The sequence below is a fragment of the Bos indicus genome, chromosome 1 (genome assembly GCF_029378745.1).
Source record: "Bos indicus isolate NIAB-ARS_2022 breed Sahiwal x Tharparkar chromosome 1, NIAB-ARS_B.indTharparkar_mat_pri_1.0, whole genome shotgun sequence".
Taxonomy (NCBI): domain Eukaryota; kingdom Metazoa; phylum Chordata; class Mammalia; order Artiodactyla; family Bovidae; genus Bos; species Bos indicus.
Window position 1 is genome coordinate 6,830,188 of NC_091760.1, and position 20,880 is coordinate 6,851,067.

The 20,880-nt window shown below is 39.5% G+C and overlaps 1 protein-coding gene across 9 annotated transcripts in view; it reads left to right on the plus strand.

The window, feature by feature from the left end:
• The first annotated feature begins 461 nt into the window (after nucleotides 1-461).
• The window catches only part of GRIK1 (glutamate ionotropic receptor kainate type subunit 1), a 463,936-nt gene continuing 443,517 nt past the window's right edge, over nucleotides 462-20,880 (plus strand). For 6 of the 9 annotated variants that reach the window (XM_070785883.1, XM_070785886.1, XM_070785909.1 and 3 more), the window contains exon 1: nucleotides 463-1,169. In XM_070785883.1, coding sequence (XP_070641984.1) covers nucleotides 1,052-1,169 — 118 coding nt within the window. In that variant the 5' untranslated portion in view covers nucleotides 463-1,051. Of the gene's footprint in view, nucleotides 1,170-20,880 lie in introns of all 9 variants that reach the window. The other 3 variants (XM_070785893.1, XM_019957570.2, XM_070785918.1) reach the window with 2 other exon arrangements.

A 20,880-nucleotide genomic window follows, 5' to 3' on the forward strand; every position in this document is an offset into this window, starting at 1 on the left:
AGAGGCAATTTACAAGAGATTATCTGGGGTCTGAATAGGAGAGAAGCCACTTTAATCTTTGAGTACCGAGGTTTCATTTCTCCTTCTCTTCTTCCTCCTCCTGCTTTCTTTCCTCTTTGCCAGAGTTAAAATAAGAGCTCTTCTATTCCCCGAAATGCTGGCGTCCGAGATGGCGCTTTTCCATCAAGTGATGGGGAAGAATCTCCTCTCGGAGACCCTCACACAGGCGCCCGGGGACATTTCCAAGGAGGGTTCCTCGGCCACTCGCGGCCCAGCGCAGAGGTTGGCTCTGCTCTGACCATCAAGTTAAATGTTCTGCCTTCAGGAGGCAATCCTCAATACACTTTCCAGCCTTACGGCGCAAAGTTGAGGACGAGGGAGAATGTGCGTGCGTGTGCGCGCGTCGGGGTGTCTGGATGGGTGTATTGGGGCGGGCAGTAAATAAAGGGTGGGGCGAGCGAGGGGAGGCGAGCGAGGCGAGGCGGCCAGGGAGAACCGAGAAGCCAAAGCGTGGCTCGGATCCCAGTTAACCTGCGGGAGCTCCTCCTGCTCACTGAGAGCCCCTGCACCAACTCACCCCCTACCCTCTCCCCTTCTTCCTCCGTATTCTTTCTCCATTCCCCCCCCACTTGGTCTCGTGGCACTCTCCACCTGCCCCCCATCCCTGCCGCCACCCCACTTTCTCATCTGACCCGAGGACGAATGAGGGAGACATTCCGGCGAATTGGGGCAGCAACTTTCCCCGGCTGGTCTCTCGGTTCCGGGAGCAGTTGCGCGCGGCTTCTCCGAGACCCGCGGCCCATGGAGGAGGAGGACGAGGAACGGTGATGGGCTAGCGGCAGAAGCCAGAAGCCCAGAGCGAGCCCATCGTCGCCCGCCGGCTCCGCCATCCCACGCCGGTTCCCTCAAGCTCTTTCCGCCAGGGGAGCGCGCTGGGTATCACCGCGTTAGCATCCCAGGGAGGATGAGGCAGGGACCCGAGCCCAGCGGGCAGCATCTCCAGGGCGAGCGGCGGCGGCTGGGTCTCGGCATGAATTAAGAAGCCAGGAAGATGGAGCGCCGCACACTCCTCGCCCAGCCCAGGCTGAGGACCAGGGACGCTGGCTGGACGCTTCTCTATTTCCTCGGCTCCGTCCTCCCCCAGACCGCCCCGCAAGTACTCCGGATCGGTGAGTGAACCCCGCGGGGCGGGGGAGCGCTCCAGGAGGCCCGCTCTGGGGACGCGGTGGCTCCCCGCGGCCAGCGCGGGCGCCTCGGGGTCCCGGGGCGAGGGAGCGCGCGTCGGTCCGGGGGGCAGGAGCTGGGGGCTGGTGGAGGTCAGTGCCCACCCGAGGCTCCGGGAAAGAAGCCGCGTCACCGCTTCCCTCCTGGCCAGTGCCGGGCTTCCCCGCGAGTACAGTTGGCGGGTTTCTTTTTTTTTTAATCGGGGCTCCAGGAACGCGGGCAAGAGAGCCAGCGATCCAGGTTCGCCTGGACCGGCTTGCTACTCTGAGTGTAGGGGGCTGCAGGCGGTCGGTTTGGGCCAGGAGATGCGCTTCTCCTCTGCGCCTCGGTAGGCATCGCGCTGTCCAGATGCACGCCCCGGGGGTCCTGGCAACCAAGTCTCTGGGTATCCGCGGGATGCCCAGATCTCAGGAGTCGAACTGGGGACCACCAGGGATGCGGGTTCTTCCCTGCGTCTGCTCACCCCGATCCTTCAAGTTTTCTTACTTAAGTTGGGTTCTTGCTCGAGGAGTCTGGAGGGTTCCGTTAGAGTAGGGCAGAGTTGGGGTCTGACTTCTGGCTGAGGGCTCAAGGAGTCAGGAGGACCGCCGAATTAGCGCCGCGAGCCGGCCCCTAAGTTTTCCACCCTCTCCCCAGTCTGCCCCACCTGCGTGCCACTGAGCACGATCCAAACCGTCAGGGTAAGTCGCTGGAAGACTCTGGACTTTCGTCTCAAGGTGGGATAAAAGGAGACTGGAAGACTGAGGATAGGGACCCCGGGGGCCGCCTAAGGAGGGTGGGGTAATAACAGGGGAGAGAGGGATCTTTGCTAGCGTGTGGACTCAGGGACCTAAACACACAGCACCCGCCACCAAGGTCTGGTCTGTGAAGGCACAGAGCGATTTCTGAGCGGCTTTTTGGGTTGAAAAAGCTCGTTGACTACTTTAATGCTCTCCCTGGCACACTAAAACCAATTTCTATTCCTTTAGTTCTCAGTTGGTCCTCTTCCCCCAACCTACTGGGCTTCTTAAAGACCCAGTGAAGGCGGAGAGCCGCAGGTGAAGTCTTGACACCACGCGGGGCTCCCAGCTTTTCCAGTTTCTCACTGTAGGCACTAAGACTGAGGTCTTCATCTCCGAGGACTTCTAACTTATACCCTTTCCAGGAACTGACCGAACGTGCATGGAACCATCCAGGGCACTCTTTCATAATGACACTAAAGTGGCTGAAATTGTTCAATAACTATTCTGACCTGCAATGAACGCATCTCTTTTCAAAGATTCAGAACCTAGTTCCTGTCACTGAATATCCCCATTGAAAATTTAAAAAAAAAAAAAAAAAAGGAAGTTTACTATTTTGAAATGCATTTTCTCTAGGCACATGGGATCTGTTTTTCAAGGACAGAAAAGATCTCAAATACTAACTTTTACCGCAGATATCTTTCTCTAAATTATGATAATGCACATTTTAATGGATGATTTAGACTGTTCATTTAAGAAGTCCCAAAAGATTCCTCTACAAAAAGTACCACTCATAGCTAAAATATCCTTCACCTTAGTTATGTTTTAACCTTAAATTTTTTAATCTTTTTTTTCTTTTATTTATTTTTTTGGGGGGAAGGGGGATGCAATCAACCCTACACACTCTAGGATTGTTCACTCCTATGAACAAACACAGCGTAAACAATGAGTATGTTACAATTTCCAGTGTTCATTAACTTAATTGGTATTTTGGGTATATTTTATATATCTTATAAAAGACAAATTTAGACACTCTAGAATAAGGTATGCCAGCCAACAGTTTCCCCTTCCTGTACAATAATCTTAAGAAAGAACTTTCCTCTCCTATATCACCCAAATCTAAAGGAATTTCCGGAGGGGATGTGAAAGTATGTTAGGACATATCTATTCACAGATCTGATTATTTACCTAAGCTCCAAGCAATCACACTCATCCATTTAAATTAGTTTTCAGAGTTAAAACAACCCAACGTGATTCACCAACCTTAAAATATATGCTGCACGATAATGAGATTTTCTTTTTCTAAATGGGAACCAAAATGCATAAAGTGAAATAGCTAGCACGGTGCTGTTTATATGCAGGACAAACATCTTACTTCTTCTGGCTCCTCTGTGACCTGTGCTTGGCATGAACACCAACCTGTAGGCACCTAAGGACCATGCTTACTTTTAAACGCACATTTCAGCACCATGGAAACTGGCTTTAGCTCAGTGGAAACCTGCCTCTCTACAGTGAGTTTCTTATGTCAGTCAAGTCCAACAGTGAGTATGCAATATCAAAGGAGTTGGGGACTGAGCCACTGTGTGTGTTGAGAAAAGGAAAGAGAAGAATGAAAACACACTATTTTTCACTTCTTATCTTTCCTTCCTCTTTTCAACAAACCACTAACCATCTAACCAACCAACCCACCAATCAACCAATCAACAAAAAGGGACACTTGATCATTAACTTGCATTAGTATTACAAGTGTTCCAATAACTGGAAATATCCCCAAGTAAAACATAGATGTCTGGCACTTTGCACTGTAAGGAAGCACTTGAATCTTGGATGAATTAATTACACATCTACTTTTCTTGCAAGAGTGTCTGCTTAAACTTCAGCCATTGAGAAAAAAAGTGAATGAAAGGGATAAAATTTAACAGAAAATTCATGCATCCTAAGAATTAGAGAGGTCTTGATTATGTGTATTATGCATGGTTTTCATGCATATTGTGGATGTCTGTTGAAAAGTTTACAATCTTGAAACATAATTTATATAAAGGGGGTTCTATAGGGCAAAGAGGTCCTAAGCATTACTCCTAACTATACTTCAGAGGTTCTACAACAGCCAGCATGGAAGAGAAATAATGACTGGAGGCAGTGAGTTCTCTAGAGCACGCTGGGGTTATTCCTGTCTTTCTGTCTCACACCCCAGTGTTTGTCAACAGCCAGTTAATCACACACACCTGCTTCGATGACAGACATCTCTGTTACATAGCCAGATAACCAATAGTTAGACCTGGGTCTAGGTGACTTGAGTAGATGGTAGGTACCACCAGTAGTGGACAAAAGAAAAAGAAAAACAATTCTATATGCATATGTAATTTCTGGGACAGATGTAGCATATTTCTAATAACAATAGTAACAGGATTAAATATTTGCATAGTATATTTTAATGTATCATCTCAGCATACCCAATCACAGAGGTGGTGGTTAGCTTAGCATTTAAGAGTTAAGAGTTGGGCCACCAGGCTTTCTGACACATGGTTGTTGTCAGACATCACAGGCTTGGGTTCCACCTCTAAGACTCACTAGAAATGTGTCTCAGCAAGACATTCTCTCTCACAGGCTTTTGTTTGCATCTGAAAAATCAAATTAAAGCAATTGCAACCTCACAATGTCATTGGTAAAAGTACAGAAAATAGATAAGGGAAGGGCTATAAACAGTCTATGGATTTATTAGTTGCTTTGTAATTGTTTTTAATTTTTAGACTTGTTAAACGGATTTTTACTTTTTGCTCATTTCTCTTTGGCTGTGCTGGGTCTTTGGCGCTGCGTGGGCTTTTCTCTAGTTGCGGTGCGCCGGCTTCTCATTGCGGTGGCTTCTCTGGTTGTGGCTCTTAGGTGCCAGAACACAGGCTCAGTAGCTTGTGCTGCATGGGATTAATTGCTCTTCAGCATTGATCTTCCCAGACCAGGGATCAAACCCATGTCTCCTGCGTCAGCAGGCAGATTCTTTACCACTGAGCTACCGGGGAAGTCCTTTTGAACATTTTAAAAATTATTATCATTGAAATTTGTTTTATAAACAGGGACCTAACAAGTAGTGTGGTATATGTTTCTGACACTTAATATTTCTGAGCCTGTTTCCCTTTACCTGTGAATTTGTAGTAATGATATCTACTTTTCCTATTTCACAGGGGAGGATCAAATAAACTATGTTTTTTGTTATTTGCAAACAAACCACTATAGAAATACAGTGTATTACTATTATGTAATTAAATATAGTATACAAAGAGAAATACTGTGGAATATGTGAATAGAATGGAAATTTACATGACAATATTATTGTTCAAACGTTTTTATCTCCTTAAGAGAGATCCAAATGTATTTTATTTCAACCATCAAGTTGACTATAGCATTATTTTTTAAATATTTAATCATAAATATCCCCAAAGTTCAAAGTAACACTGCATATTCATATTTTTGCTGAAGTGTACAAAAACTCACAACTTTATTCTGCCATCACAAAATGAATTATTTGTCATTTTAATATTCATTCTTCACTCAACAGACAAATATTTATTACATGCTTCCTCACCTATGAGCTGGGCTTCCCTGGTAGCTCAGATGGTAAAGAATCCCCCTGCAATGTGGGAGACTTGGGTTGGATCCCTGGGTTGGGAAGATCCCCTGCAGGACGGCATGGCAACCCACTCCAGTATCCTTGCCAGGAGAATTTCCACGGACAGAGGAACCTGGCAGGCTACAGTCCATGGGGTCGCAAAGAGTCGGATACAACTAAGCAACTAAGCACACGCCCCTGTGAGCCAGACACATGCAAGGCATGCCACAGTGGACAAAATGCACCTGGCTCTTTGATTCTTATATTCTAATGGTTTACAATCTATGTCACCATGGAAAATTTTCATAAGGCCTTCAGTGAAGACACTTTTAATGTTTTAGTGTCAGATATTATTCTCGGAGAAGGCAATGGCACCCTACTCCAGTACTTTTGCCTGGAAAATCCCATGGACGGAGGAGCGTGGTAGGCTGCAGTCCATGGGGTCGCTAAGAGTCGGACATGACTGAGTGACTTCACTTTCACTTTTCACTTTCATGCATTGGAGAAGGAAATGGCAACCCAGTCCAGTGTTCTTGCCTGGAGAATCCCAGGGACGGGGGAGCCTGGTGGGCTGCCGTCTATGGGGTCGCACAGAGTCGGACACGACTGAAGCGACTTAGCAGCAGCAGCATTATTCTTGGAGAGTTCTCTATTCATTTTCTGCTTTCAGTTTATTATATCCATGTCATAGTCCACATGGAATAAGTCCAAGCCTTCAAATGCACAGAGGACAGACAGAGTGGATTCATGCTGCCAAACCTGGAGCAGAAATCCCTGCCTCTGTTTAGGAAGATCTATTTGGCCCTGAGGTAGATTTCACCCTGAGAAAGCATGCTGATGTCATCACTGACTTTAAAACTCCACTGACCCTGGGAAAAAAATCTGGAGGAGAAGCTATCTGATAGAGGATAAAAAAGGAGTCTCTGGATAATGTGAACGTATTTCTGCAAATGAGCAGATCTTTTGCCTTATTATCTGCATAAATCACCTTTTTCTTTAATATTGATTTTACAGGTCTAATGGATTTTACAGGTCTAATATTTATACTGTGTAAACCTGACTTGCAGTACTTTTCCTACATGGCTTTTAATCTCCAGTTTTGAGAAGGCCAAGACTTTGTGACTTTGCCTAAATTCCAGTGCTAGTTAGTAGGAATGCTGGGCTTTGGAGCTAGACATTCCAATCTCAAGTTTCAAGCCCTTGCATTAAATTATACTGTATTGTAAATGGACTTGTGTATGTCAGTTACACAACAGTTTAAACTAAGCTGAAGTCAAAATATCAGAGAAATGAACTGTTGCTGTTATTATCATTGGACTCCCCATAATTTCTCAATAAGAAGGGGTTCAGGGAGATAACCTAGTTGGAGGGGAACCTTGTTGCCTAATATCTAGCCAACACACTATTTTTAATGAGACTGTACCAGCAATTGAAATGGTTTTCAGGGGAGATTGATTGATAGATACGAGTAGTGGTGAGTTATCCTATGGCCTCTTAATCCTCTTTTATTGTTTCACAGATAATTATCCATAGAAAATGTAACATATTTTATCTATATGCTAAAATTTTCCAGAAATTATTTCAGCTCAAAGAAAGAATGGTGGGGAACTACAAGTGGAAGGGAAGTCATATTTCTAACTGCCTTTTTCTAATTGGCCTCAAGAAAATTACTAATGTATTGTGTTAGTTATAGAAGGATAAATAATAATAACAAACTCATGGATTCATTGCAAAGAAGAAAAGTGGTATCATATGTGAAATGTATGACTTGTGTTAGGGTTAATGCAGGTACCTCCTCAGCCTGATCTTTCTTTTGATTAATGAACAGGGTAGGAGTTTCATGCTGAAGAATAATTGATTTGTCTGGTTAAGTAAGCATGGGGAAATGCTCTCCTTTAGAGATTCATGGGGCAGGTTTACATATTAAATGTTGTTTCTAATTCTGCACAAAGAATTCTGTTTTGTTGTTGTTGTTTAGTATGGTATCTCCCACAGTTTAATCATCAAAAGACCCTTACTTAAATCACAACCATTAAGGTCCTACTGAACTCATACTACCCAGAACATATTTAAGGTAACACTGGACATTAAGACCATTGAACTGTCAGTATATATACATCAAAACTCATGTGAGCACACATCCTGCTGCTTCTTCAGTCTTACCCAAATTCTGCCCACTCCTTACTTCAGAATATCTTTTTAAAAAGCTTTAAGAATAGATTTAAAATGTTTAGATTGTTCTGTATTATGAAGAAAACATTTTTAAAAACCACATAGCCTATTCTGAAGGTATATCATTTTTATTAGCTTAAAATGTGATATGGGGCCATTTTCCTGTTTTCATTTTTGAGGCTTACTTTTTTAGCATTGTTTTAAATGGAAAAAATATATCAGTTTTATAATATATTTTCTAAGAATATAATTTGTAGTAAGTTAAAGTTCTTTTTATATTTAAACTCAAACTATATACTTTTTAAATGTGTATCTGATTTTTTGTGATAAATTTTCATAGAGAAATGCAAACATTTAAATAAAAAGGAATGTACACCAGCTACATGAACTAAATAAATTTCTCGTCTTGACTTTCTATTGAGATCAAGTTGTCATATCAAACTGGAAAAACCTAAACTCTAATTACATTAACATTCTAATATTATTAATTGCAAGTCAAATGGAAAGCTCAGGTTTACCCTGAAGGGAAAATAGTAAAGAGGTAAAAATATGCTATTTTGTATTTATGTAACTTGTAAGCTACTAAAAAATAAAAATCCCTGTGTGACTTGGGTGATATTTTACTCTCTTTTTGTTCTTTTTCAAAATTTAAGGGTTTTTAAAATGTAATTTTGTACAATGTTATGTTAACATATTTATTAAATACAAGATAAGATTAGTTACAAGGTGTACTTAAGAAACAATGACATTGACTAAATTAAGAGTAAATTCCTATTAACCACAAAACAATCTTACAAAAATACCATACAGCATTAAAAGCACTTTCTTTTAACCTCTAAATTATTTTGCTATATTATTAGGTACCTTAGTTGGCTGAATACTTTTGAAAGACTAGCCTATCTTACATCTTTTGATAAATTACTAGTTAACTGCTGATTGGGGAAAAGCAAAACACAAAATAAAATAATGTATAAAAGCCTATTAACACTAAAATTCTGACTGAAAAATGTTTCAAAAGGAACTCACCAATGTATGCTTTATACTAGAATTTATTTTTGTTTAATAGAAATCTAGTGATTAATTATTACTCTTGTCATCAGTGATCAATTTGAAGACTGGCAGTTCACTACCACTTATTTTTTTCTTAAATATGCAAAATGAAAACTATATTAAAATGCATTATTTGTTTCACTGAGCAAGTCAAAGATTATAGACTATATTAAGGTGAAACATGTACTGTATTTGATCAATTAAAACTCAACTCATAAACCGATTGGTATTCACAATAGACAATGACGCTCTAGGAGCAATGAACACAACGGGCACCCAGGCATCCTTGTGGACGTGGACACTTTTGGGACTGACGCAAAAATACACGAGTATCATGTAGTATCATGGAGTATCTTGTAATACCAGAGAAAGAAGTGGTCCAAAAACCCCACTGATGGTAGTGTGTTAAAGGTTCACAGGTATCAAGTACTGGGCTCCCAAGGTCAAAAATGGAATAATTTGAGCAAACATTTTTTTAAAGTAGTATTGGGTTATAAAGTATCAGTCACTTAGTCGTGTCTGACTCTTTGAGACCCCATGGACTGTAGCCTGCCAGGCTCCTCTGTCCATGGAATTCTCCAGGCAAGAATACTGGAGTGGGTTGCCATTTTCTCCTCCAGGGGATCTTCTGGACCCAGGTATTGTACCGGGGGCTCCTGCATTCCAGGCTGACTCTTCACCACGTGACCCGCCAGGGCAGTCATGTTCTGAAAGCTCCAAGTTATTACGATTTTCTGCTTCCCTCTCAGCATCTCTGTCTGGTGACCCTAAACCTCTCCAGTTCACCACGTCTAACCAAACATGGGTTATAACCAAAGTATAAAATAAATGACCTTGAATTCATACTGATATAAATAAATGATTAAAGTTAAAAAATGGGGGAGAAGAGACATATCTCTGAAACAAATGAGCCAAGTGATCAAGGTCAGTGTTACTATGCATAAATCATATTGATAGTATGTACCTTTGATGTGATAAGGCAAATGGCACTTTTCTTATCTGGGTTTCATCTCCAAAATTCAGATCCCCACTCTAAACGTGAGAAAAATGTCAGATCAATAGCAATAGAAGGCATTCTACAAAATATGTGGCCAATACTTGCCAACACTTTCAAGGTCATGATAAACAAAATCTGAGAAATTGTCACAGCCATGAGAAGTCTAAGGAGACATGATAAATAAATGTGATTGGATGTTCTGAATGAGATTCTGGAAGGAAAAAAGGATATTAGGTGAAAATGAAGGACATTTGAATAAAAATGCATACTATTGTACTTAATAATAGTGTATCAATACTGTTTCATTAATTTTATTTTTTTGTTTTTTTTTTTAACTTTTCTTATTTTTTTAAATTTTATTTTATTTTTAAACTTTACAATATTGTATTGGTTTTGCCAAATATCAAAATGAATCCACCACAGGTATACATGTGTTCCCCATCCTGAACCCTCCTCCCTGTTTCATTAATTTTAAATGCACTATGCACATATAAAGTTGTGAATAATAGGAAAAACTAGATGTGGAGCATATGAGAATTTCTCTGAATATAAGTCTAAAACTGTTCTAAAAAATAAATATGTAAAGTCCATTAAAAAAAAAAAAAAACCCGTAACCCATATCAAGATCTCTTCTGCTATAACTGTTCCTACCTACTCTGTAATACAGAAAAGTCTATAACTAATTGCATCAAGGAAAATAGAAAACCTATTGTCAGTTCCATAGAATATGCCACATAGTTTTCTAGAGTATCATTAAAATAACTACAACAGAATATAATATCAGAAAAATCATTAAGGAAATAAACTTTATATAAAAATTGCTATTGATAAAATGTGATGCTTGTATGTCCTCTTTAGAATTCTGCTATGGGTTTATAGAAAATCAGGCATTAGCTGTTTCAATCTATTAGCATCTAGGTTTTCAGCAATTATGTACTTTTTGTACTTAATTAAACAAAATTTAACTTTGAATATTGATTCAAGCATTGTGACATACTCTGCTAGAGGCTGTAAGTGTGGATGTCTTAGGATGAATTCTCATTGCAAACCATTTGCATGGTTCCTTTTCTTAGCAAAACTGTCTAAATATGTCTTTAAAAATCAATACTTAATTCCCAGGGCCAGTACTTTATAATTCAAATTGGGGAAAGGATGGCAAAAATCAAATGTTTTTCTTTTTCATTGTGAAGACTCAATTACAACTTTTAAAGCTTTTCTTTTTTTAAAAAATTTAAACCTCTAAACTGTTGGATTGCATACTTTGGGGAACCATAAACAGAAGCTGCATTCTGATGACCTGCCTATGTTTATATTGTATAAGATGTTACTGTATCTCCTAAAAACAGACTAGTCAGAGAGCTCTATCTTTTGAGTCTAAAGGACAATATTTATTTACCTTTTGAATTCTGGGCAGTGTGTGTTTCTTTTAATTCAGGATATATTTGAACTCTAAGGCTGTTTTTATACAAGCTTACCGAATTGGCAAGAACCTTTATAAATGATTGTAAATCGACTAAATCAACAGGAAGGAATGGTTAAGAAAGGAATAGTTGAAACTCAAGAAAGAAGGATCTATTAAATGTAAACCTTATGGTAAAATGTAGGCCTTAAAATGAAAACTGCATAGGAAGTAGTGTATGATTTTACATATCTTGGATTGGGAATGTTTACATTTCATCCTTGCTTATAGATAACTCGAAGAATTAAGGTGGAAAAAGAAAGTCCATTTGTTTTGTGAATACGGTGAGTTACAGGTGAAAATTTTTTTTTTTAATTTAGATTCCTATTACTTGTCCTTGCCTAATTTAAAAATGAATGGTTAAAGTCATCATTCTGTACTTTCTAGATTATTCTAGCAGTCCCTTTGCATGCAGTTTGACAGAGTGCAAAGCTCACCGAAATGAGAATGTTTCCAGTTCTGGTGATTGCTAGCTTGGCCACGTCTCCTAACCTTTAAATAAGCCCATTTCCTTGGTTGAGGAAGCCGGTGGTAAACAAAGGACATGGGCGCAACGGTTACCCCAGCCTCGCCCTCAGTTCCCTCTACAGTGTTGGTTCTGCTTTATTGTCATTGGTCTGAACTGAGAAACCTCATGAGGATATGCAACACCTTTGTACTTCGCACTTACAGCCACGGCATCACATGTGTGGAAATGGGACTTTGTTCATTTCCCTGAAATTAAACCTGACTAGGCACACAAGCCCCTGTATCCACCAGGACCACAGCAAGGTTTCACTTTCAATTTAAAATGTAAATTTCAAGAGCTCTCCTTTCTTCCTTTTCTCTGCATAGACCAAAGACCCCTCCGTGTCCTTCAGGGAGATGAGTTTGCTGTTGTTTGTCCAAGACATCCACTGTGATGTGATGATTCTGTCTGAACCCAGGTACTGACCTCTAACTCCAGGCATCCACTGCCCACAACTGCAATCGGAGAGCCCACCGTGGTTCACTTTCACCCTTTGAGACGCAGCAGTTCTCTGTCTGATTTCTGAAGTGGGCTGTTTACCCAGCACCTCATTAAGGAGAAATCCATGGTTCACATAGCAGCAATCAGCCTCAAGTTATCTCCAGGCCCCAATTATCTCAGGCCCTTTCTGTTCAAGAACACAATGTCTCCATCTCCATTCTCATTTATGTACCTCAAACTGCAAAACGTGCAGATTGTACTCACAGAGAACACAACTGTATGTGGGTCTGTGTACCTCAGATCCCAGGGGTTCTACTGACTGCCTGTCTCAAGTCGAACTTTCCATCCTGCAAAGAGGGGAAACAGATCTGGATTCTTAGAGCGCCACACATTTATCTGAACTCTAATGTTGAAGCTTTAAGCACTAGGGTGATTTTTTAAAATATGTTTAAACTATGATTTGAAACTATTTTTAAAACTATGTTTAAACTATATTTTATAGCTGTTTCAAAAATTAAGATAACAAAAGAAGCAACAATAAAAGCAAACTTTGTACATTTCAGTTTTCTGCATTTTGCAAAAGAAAGTCTAGGTTTTTAAGGCCTCTCTAATTATTATATGGTATGTGTTATATCATAATTATAAAATTAGTATATATTAATGTATTGCATATACATACCCACACATTACCACATATATTATATATATTACTATATATAATATACATATGCTTATAAGTTGCTTCAGTCATGTCCGACTCTGTGCGACCCCATAGACGGCAGCCCGCTAGGCTTCTCTGTCCCTGGGATTCTCCAGGCAAGAACACTGGAGTGGGTTGCCATTTCCTTCTCCAATGCATGAAAGTGAAAAGTGAAAGTGAAGTCGCTCAGTCGTGTCCGACTCTTAGCGACCCCATGAACTGGAGCCTACCAGGCTCCTCTGTCCATGGGATTTTCCAGGCAAAAGTACTGGAGGGGGGTGCCATTGCCCTCTCCGAATATACATACAGTTGTGTATAAATGCCTAAATATATATTAAAATTCCAGTTTAGGTTTTTCTACATGCTTTGTTTATTTGACCTGGAGAAATATCATGTATGAAGCTAATTACTGCATTTCAAAATAACTTAGAAAGGGTAATGGTGATGTGCTGTGCTCTGCTTAGTTGCTCAGTCGTGTCTGACTCTTTGTGACCCCATGGACTGTAGCCTGCCAGGCTCCTCTGTTCAGGGGGATTCTCCAGGCAAGAATTCTGGAGTGGGTTGCATACCCTCCTCCAAGAGATCTTCCCAACCAAGTATGAACCCAGGTCTCCTGCATTGCAGGTGAGTTCTTTACCATCTGAGTCACCAGGGAAACCCAGGAATACTGGAGTGGATAAAGTATCCCTTCTCCAGGGGAACATCCCAACCCAGGAACTGAACCGGGGTTTCTTGCATTTCAGGGGATTCTTTACCAACTGAGCTACCAGGAAGGCCCCAAGGGTGATAAACACCCTGTTTATGACTGGTGGTGGTGGGAGACAGAGAGAAAAGTAGAGAGGGGGGGCATAGGGATCATGACCATGACAAATGTTCTTAGGCTACAAGGGCTTTTGAAACATCTGTTCAGTGACCTATGGGAATATCCCTATTGGTCAGATTGAACATCAAGATTTAATGACATCAACGTGGTGCTAGTGGCAAAGAATCCGCCTGCCAATTCAGGAGATGCAAGAGACTCAGGTTTGGTCCCTGAGTCAGGAAGCTTTCCTACAGTAGGAAATGGCACCCATTCCAGTATTCTTGCCTGAAAATTCCCATGGACAGAGGAGCCTGGCAGGCTACAGCCACAGGGTCGCAAAGAGTTGGACACAATTGAGCACAGGGCCCAATTAACACAATAGGGCTGATAATACTTTTGCTACATCTAGGATCATTTGTCAGAAAAGAATCCATATTAAGGTACAAAATAAATATCTTAAGGAAGAAAATGATTTAGTAGGAAACACCCCAAAATGTTGTAAAGAATTGGTTATTACTAGTTTAATATTTCGGAGAAGGCAATGGCACCCCCACTCCAGTACTCTTGCCTGGAAAATCCTACGGACAGAGGGGCCTGGTAGGCTCCAATCCATGGGATCGCTAAGAGTCGGACACGACTGAGCGACTTCACTTTCACTTTTCACTTTCACACATTGGAGAAGGAAATGGCAAGCCACTCCAGTGTTCTTGCCTGGAGAATCCCAGGGACAGGGGAGCCTGGTGGGCTGCCGTCTATGGGGTCTCACAGAGTCGGACACGACTGAAGCGACTTAGCAGCAGCAGTTTAATACATGCAGCATCCTCTTCCAGGATACATAGCCAAAATGTTTTGCTTTTGCTGCATAGCCAAAAGGTAAATGGAAATCAGACCCAGAAGTTCCTTTCAACAGGCTATAAAAAGCATATAAATATAAAAACATTTTTCATGTGACATATATACAAATAAAATTCATATACATACATGTATAAATAAATTTAAAATAATAGTACTTAAGGCAGAGACTTCAAAGACCGTAACACCCAACTTTCTCATTTAATAAAAGAGAGCATTGAGATCCCATAAATAAAAGCAGCCCAGCCTGAATCTCAATGATACTTTATTGCAACTTTGTTTTTCTCATTCAACTCATTTGAGATTTGTTAAAGATCTATACTTAAATCAATGAAGTATTGTAATCAACCAGTAAAATAGATAGAAGTTCCAGAATACATGGGTCATAGAACTATCAGTGTGGTGTCTTTAAATCTGGATGCTCTGAGAAGTTATGTTTTGAGATGTGTATCAAAGGAGAAGGTAGACCAGAGAAATGGAGGTGAAGTATACAGTCCAGGTGGTGATAACTACTGAAAGAGTAAAATCCAGAGAAATTCTGACATGTGGGAAAAATATCAATAGAGAAATCTTAACAAAAAGCTGTTAAATTTTAAATATGTTAAAAATCTAACATATCTTTAGATTTTTTTTTTCCCGACTTTGTGTGATCCAAGCATTTCTGGTCAACTTGTCTTACATTTATTTGGGTTACAGGCAAGTCTTCATTTCTGATAAGACTCTTCCAAAAAAAAAAAAAAAACTAGAAAGAACAATTACAAATGAATAATTAGCATTATTACTAACATTAATGAAAGCTGAAAGTGTTAGTCGCTCAGTCATGTCCACCTCTTGGTGACCCCATGGACTGCAGCCCACAAGCCTTCTCTGTCCATGGAATTTTCCAGGCATGAATAATGAAGTGAGTTGCCATTCCCTTCTCCAGGGGATCTTCCCGACCCAAGGATTGAACTCAGGTCTCCTGCATTGCAGGCAGATTCTTTATCATCTGAGCCACCAGCGAAGTACCAACAGTATGATTTGCTTCTTTAATTTAAGTGACCTTAGCCTTTGGTTAGATTTAATGCATGAGCATACAAGGGATGACTGTCTAGGGTAGTATCTATTGCTGACTTTTTGAAATATCATGAAAAATCACAAAGGCAGGCTATGGTGTGGAACTTCGAGATTCATCTTCCCAGCTCTATATCAGATATCGGAAAGGGAGGTGGAATGAGTAATTAATGTGATGCTTATAAAAAACGCATTCAGTAAACAATCCCTGGAGAGGATATTAAAATAAATTTGCTGTACCATTCCTGAGGTCTACACTGCCTTTTGTTTCATATAAAGTAATCTTTTTAATTGACTTCTGGATTCTGAGAGTAGCATTTGACCTTTTCTTTTCCTTTCAGAGGATAAAGTTTTAATTTATGTTTTTTCACATTTCCCATTGTCTGCCTATTCATTTGTTCATTCTCATATTTATAGCTTGTCTTACAAAATTATTTCAAAGGCTTACAGAAAGGCATATATTATAACCTGATAAAAATACAATAACGAAGAGGAGGTAAGGGTGAAATAAAACAAAGCAGGGGCAATGTCCTTGAAAAGATGCCAAAACTGGACCAGAATGCTTTATCTGAGCTTTCTTGTAGCTGAAGTAAGAAGGGAAACAGGACAAATCACAAAGTCCCAGAGTACAGTAGCTTAGACAAATTAAAGGTTTTTACATTACAAAATATGAAAGAAATATATCCTATGATCTTCATGAAGGGAAATGATGTCATGTTGTTGATACCATTTTCATGGTGAAATAGTGCATTCCATTCATTTGTTTGTTATAAAGTGCTCAGTATAGCTCTATGACCAGACACCAAATAATAACAAAAATAATTCTGTCAAACATCCTGGAATGGAAATTTCAAGTAGTGTGGTTTGATCCAAGACGGAAATTTGTAATATCAGGGGAATGGATGGACTGCATGCTGCTGCTGCTGCTACGTCGCTTCAGTTGTGCCCAACTCTGTGCGACCCCAGAGACAGAAGCCCACCAGGCTCCTCTGTCCATGGGATTCTCCAGGCAAGAACACTGGAGTCGCATATCACTTCACAATTATCCATTACTATTGATCCTTGAGTCTGAGCTTTATTGGAAGGTGAGCAGCAGGGAGAGCAGATTGTGGCAAAGTATGTGTTTCTGGTGGAAAGCAGAATCATACAAACCAGAAGGTATGAATGAGACCTTTCTATGAAATTAGGAAACCTAAACAAGATACCTCCTTAAGACCAAAACACCTGGACCAAAGTTTTATTCAGAAAACCCTTCTGAGTTTATCACATGGAATTACAATGTATTTGTCTGTGCTGGAGGACAAGGCTGCAAACATCATCAAGCATTGATCAGAGTTATGAAAAGAAAAAAAATAGGAGTAAGGAAGGAAGGAAACATAAATCTCTTTGAGACATCAAATGTAAATAATGTGTTTTTCAGGTGAATGGGAATTGTACACACACTGACCTGCTATATGGTCATCTATAAGCCAATAGTATATTCAGTATAATCTGTCCACCAAGATGATTTGGGTTTCAGAGCAGTTGATCTTAGCCCCCTTTTATTTTTCTCACAGCAAACACAGAATAAAACTTGTCTCATGAGGTCACTGTTTCATGACAATATATATACATACATACATACATACATACGTACATACATATCTACTGTTCAGAAAATAATTTACCAATTTTTGGAGTATCTTGTTTTCTTAGATTTTGTTTTACAATTGTTTATCTGTTGTGCTTTTTGCTATTTTTGGTTTTAATTAGAATCTGCTTGGCATATACTGGTCACGAATAAAGTTTACATGTTTCATTTCTTCTCTGAACCTTTCAAATACTCCTTTATAACTCTAATCATCTTTTCCAGAAAAGCCTATTTCATGATATAGGACCATTGCTTCTACAAGGGTGAAGAGAAACAACTTCAAATCTTGTTTTTCAGTCTGTGTCCCAAAAGTCAAATTTGTCCAAATTTCATTAGATTCTATATGCTGAAGCACTGCAATGATTTTCAAATTTAAAAACAAGCCAGCAAAACCTGAAACATTGTGTGATTTTGGTTTCAGGTTTTTGATCTTTCTCTGTGGCTCTTGAAGAAAACTTTAAATTTTAAAACTTTCTCACCTTTTTTTCTGGGAGAAAGGAAACACTCATTAAAACCTCATGACATATTTTATTTCTAAACCCATACTACTACACTTTGAGCTGAAAAATAATTTGATAAAACTAAAGATTCCTGTCACTTCTGTGAAATGACAAGGTGAGCTACAAATTGAACTAATGGCAGCTTCCTTCTATTTCACTTGTTTATCATTGCCAAAGTTTTATTTTTGCAATCATTATCTAGTTTCCTCTCCATCAAATATTAATGTGAATGCAATACATACAAAATTAGACAGAAGTAGAATTTTCCCCATTACAGCTGTCTGAGAAAAGCTAGAAACTGGCATTTCTACTGAAAAGTAATATTCAGGAATGGATGGGGTGACTTCTTCAGGGCCTTTGAAAGAGAAAAAATGTCACATTGTGTATCCATTTATGACCATTTAAATAGCATTACATTTTATAAATCTGCAGACAGCAGGGGTCACAGTCGAAAGGAACTGTTGTAAAATTACAGATGGAAAGACCCATTCATACACACAACTAAACACACCCAAATGGCACAGAATCCTGCAAATCAGAGACACATAAAGTCTGGTGAAATAGCCAAAAAGTGATCACTTTCTGGGTAGTGTGAATTTGAGAAAACCATTTTATATCCTGCAGTCTGGTCTTATGAATCAAACCCTAACATTTAAGATTTTTTTCTTATTAAATTTTTTTTTCAATCCTTTCTACATATTATCCCCAAAAGCTGCTCAGTAAGGAGATTCATTTAGGGGCATGCACACATAGGACCCAAAAATTACAATTAAGTAAAAAAGGAGTGAGGAATATAGCAACAAAGGTAACAGGATTGCACCTTAGGTTATTTATTTGTTGGCTTTTTTAAACAAAGAGCTGTTTCTACCTATTTTAAAGAATAATTTAAGGAAAGATAACTTTTAACATGGAAGCATGAATAAAGTTGGCTTGAAAATGAAAACAAATGTATTTGAGTTGGTCTTAATACATATTTTTAATATTTCCTCTAAGACTGCTTCCCCTGGTATTCATAGGATCCATGCAACATTGTTAAAGACAGAGCCATTTCTGTATAATGAAAGCCTAAGTGTATATTAGGCTTTGATGTGAAGAACACTAGAAGGGCATGCTTGTTGTTGTTCAGTCAGGAACTCATGTCCAACTCTTTGCAGCCTCATGGACTGCTGCACACCAGACTCTTCTGTCCTCCACTCTCTCCTGGAGTTTGCTCAAACTCATGTCCATCGAGTTGATGATGCCATTCAACCATCTCATCCTCTGCCACCCTCTTCTCTTTTAGCCTTTAATCTTTACCAGCATCAGCTGACACTTTTCCAGTGAGTTAGCTCTTCACATCAGGTGGCCAAAGTATTGGAGCTTCAGCTTCAGCAATGGTCCTTTCAATAAAGAAAAGTTGATTTCTCTCAGGGTTAACTGGTTTGATCTCCTTGCTGTCCAAGGGACTTGCAAGAGTCTTCTCCCACTTCAATTTGAAAATCCATTCTTTGGCACTCACCCAAAGATAAATATTTGTAAAATAATAATTGTGAAATTGGTGCTATTCAATCACAGAAATTATTTTTCCCACAATGTTTGGCATGTGTTGAAGAAATAAACAAATATATAAGTAACTTATTTCAAAATTAAAACATGTTAGCGGTTTTATCAATTCATCCTAAAATTTAAATATTATTTTTTGGACACAAATTATATGAAGTATGTGTTTATATATCATATCTTTATTGTTACTCCAAAGTAGAAGGTAGTTATTCCTAATATAACCATTTTGTTATATATAACCTAATATAACCATTTTGTTGATGTGGAAATTGAGGCCAGATTTCACGCTCAAAGTCAAGTCAACAGAGAAACAGTTTGGTGGCTCAGACGGTAAAGCGTCTATCTACAATGTGAGAGACCTGGGTTCGATCCCTGGGTTGGGAAGATTCCCTGGAGAAGGCAATGGCACCCACTCCAGTACTCTTGCCTTGAAAATCCCATGGATGGAGGAGCTTGGTGCAAGCAAGCTTGGTGCAGGCATCCATGGGGTCACACAGAGTCGGGCATGACTGAACGACTTCACTTTCTTTTCTTTCAACAAGGGAAAATAACTTTTGTGTGTACATTGTTGGATTTATTGCCAGCATCATCTATATTTGTTTAATTGCCCACATTTCCTTCATCTGCTTTTATGTACAGAACAATAGTGTCACCCAGCAGGACTATTTTAGTGTGTCATCAAAAGAAACGGTAATAAATCCACTTATTTTCAAAATTAATCCTAGTCTACTGTAGGGTAATAAGCATCGGGTATCAGAAGAAATACAAAACCATGTTGTGAGTAATAGTTAATTTAAAATTCTCAATTTGCTACAATCTCATTTCTCTTAGAACTTTGCCTCATTCTATTTTGCAGGCTTTTCCTGTATATTAATTTGCATAACTGTATTAAAGTGAGTTTCTGTCCAGAGAAACCAAACCAAATCCAACAGTCTTAATTAAAAGCGTAGGGAACCTGAGTGAAATTTTAGATATGAGAAGTCTGACCTATGCTGGCCTATTATTTCTTGATTTATTTGATTTATAAAGACTCAATTTTTACTTGAAAACCCCTAGGGAGTGAGTACAGATTAAGACATTTTTGAATCTGCAAAATAAAACCATTAAGAATGGCAGTAATTTGAATGAATAATGCTCTTAGGGGGCCATGGAATGAAGACTAACATGCCAACCATTCTTTTTGATTGTGAAGTGTATTGGAAAAACTACATACTAGTATTTCAATAGCACTCTTCCATCACATGGATATATTTGTTTGAATCTTTCAGGTTTTTCCTCCACAACTGTGATATTCAAAATCCTGGGTAGGATTTGTGTTCCCCAGGAGGTATTTGGCAATATCTGGAGACATTTTTGCTTGCTTCAACTTGGCGGGAGGGAAGCTGTTACTGGCATTTAGTGGGTAGAAATCAGGAATGTTGCTTCACATCCTACAATACAGAGAATAGCTCCCCACAACAAAAACTAACCAGCCCAGAAATACCAACAGTACTGAGGCTGAACAGTTCTAAAATGGTGATAGGAACACATTTCTACTAGAGGCTTCCTATAGATGCTTTGGAAATCTTATTTCAGAAAAAAATAAATAAAACATTCAAGCACACATTCTCAGATGTGGTAAACAGAG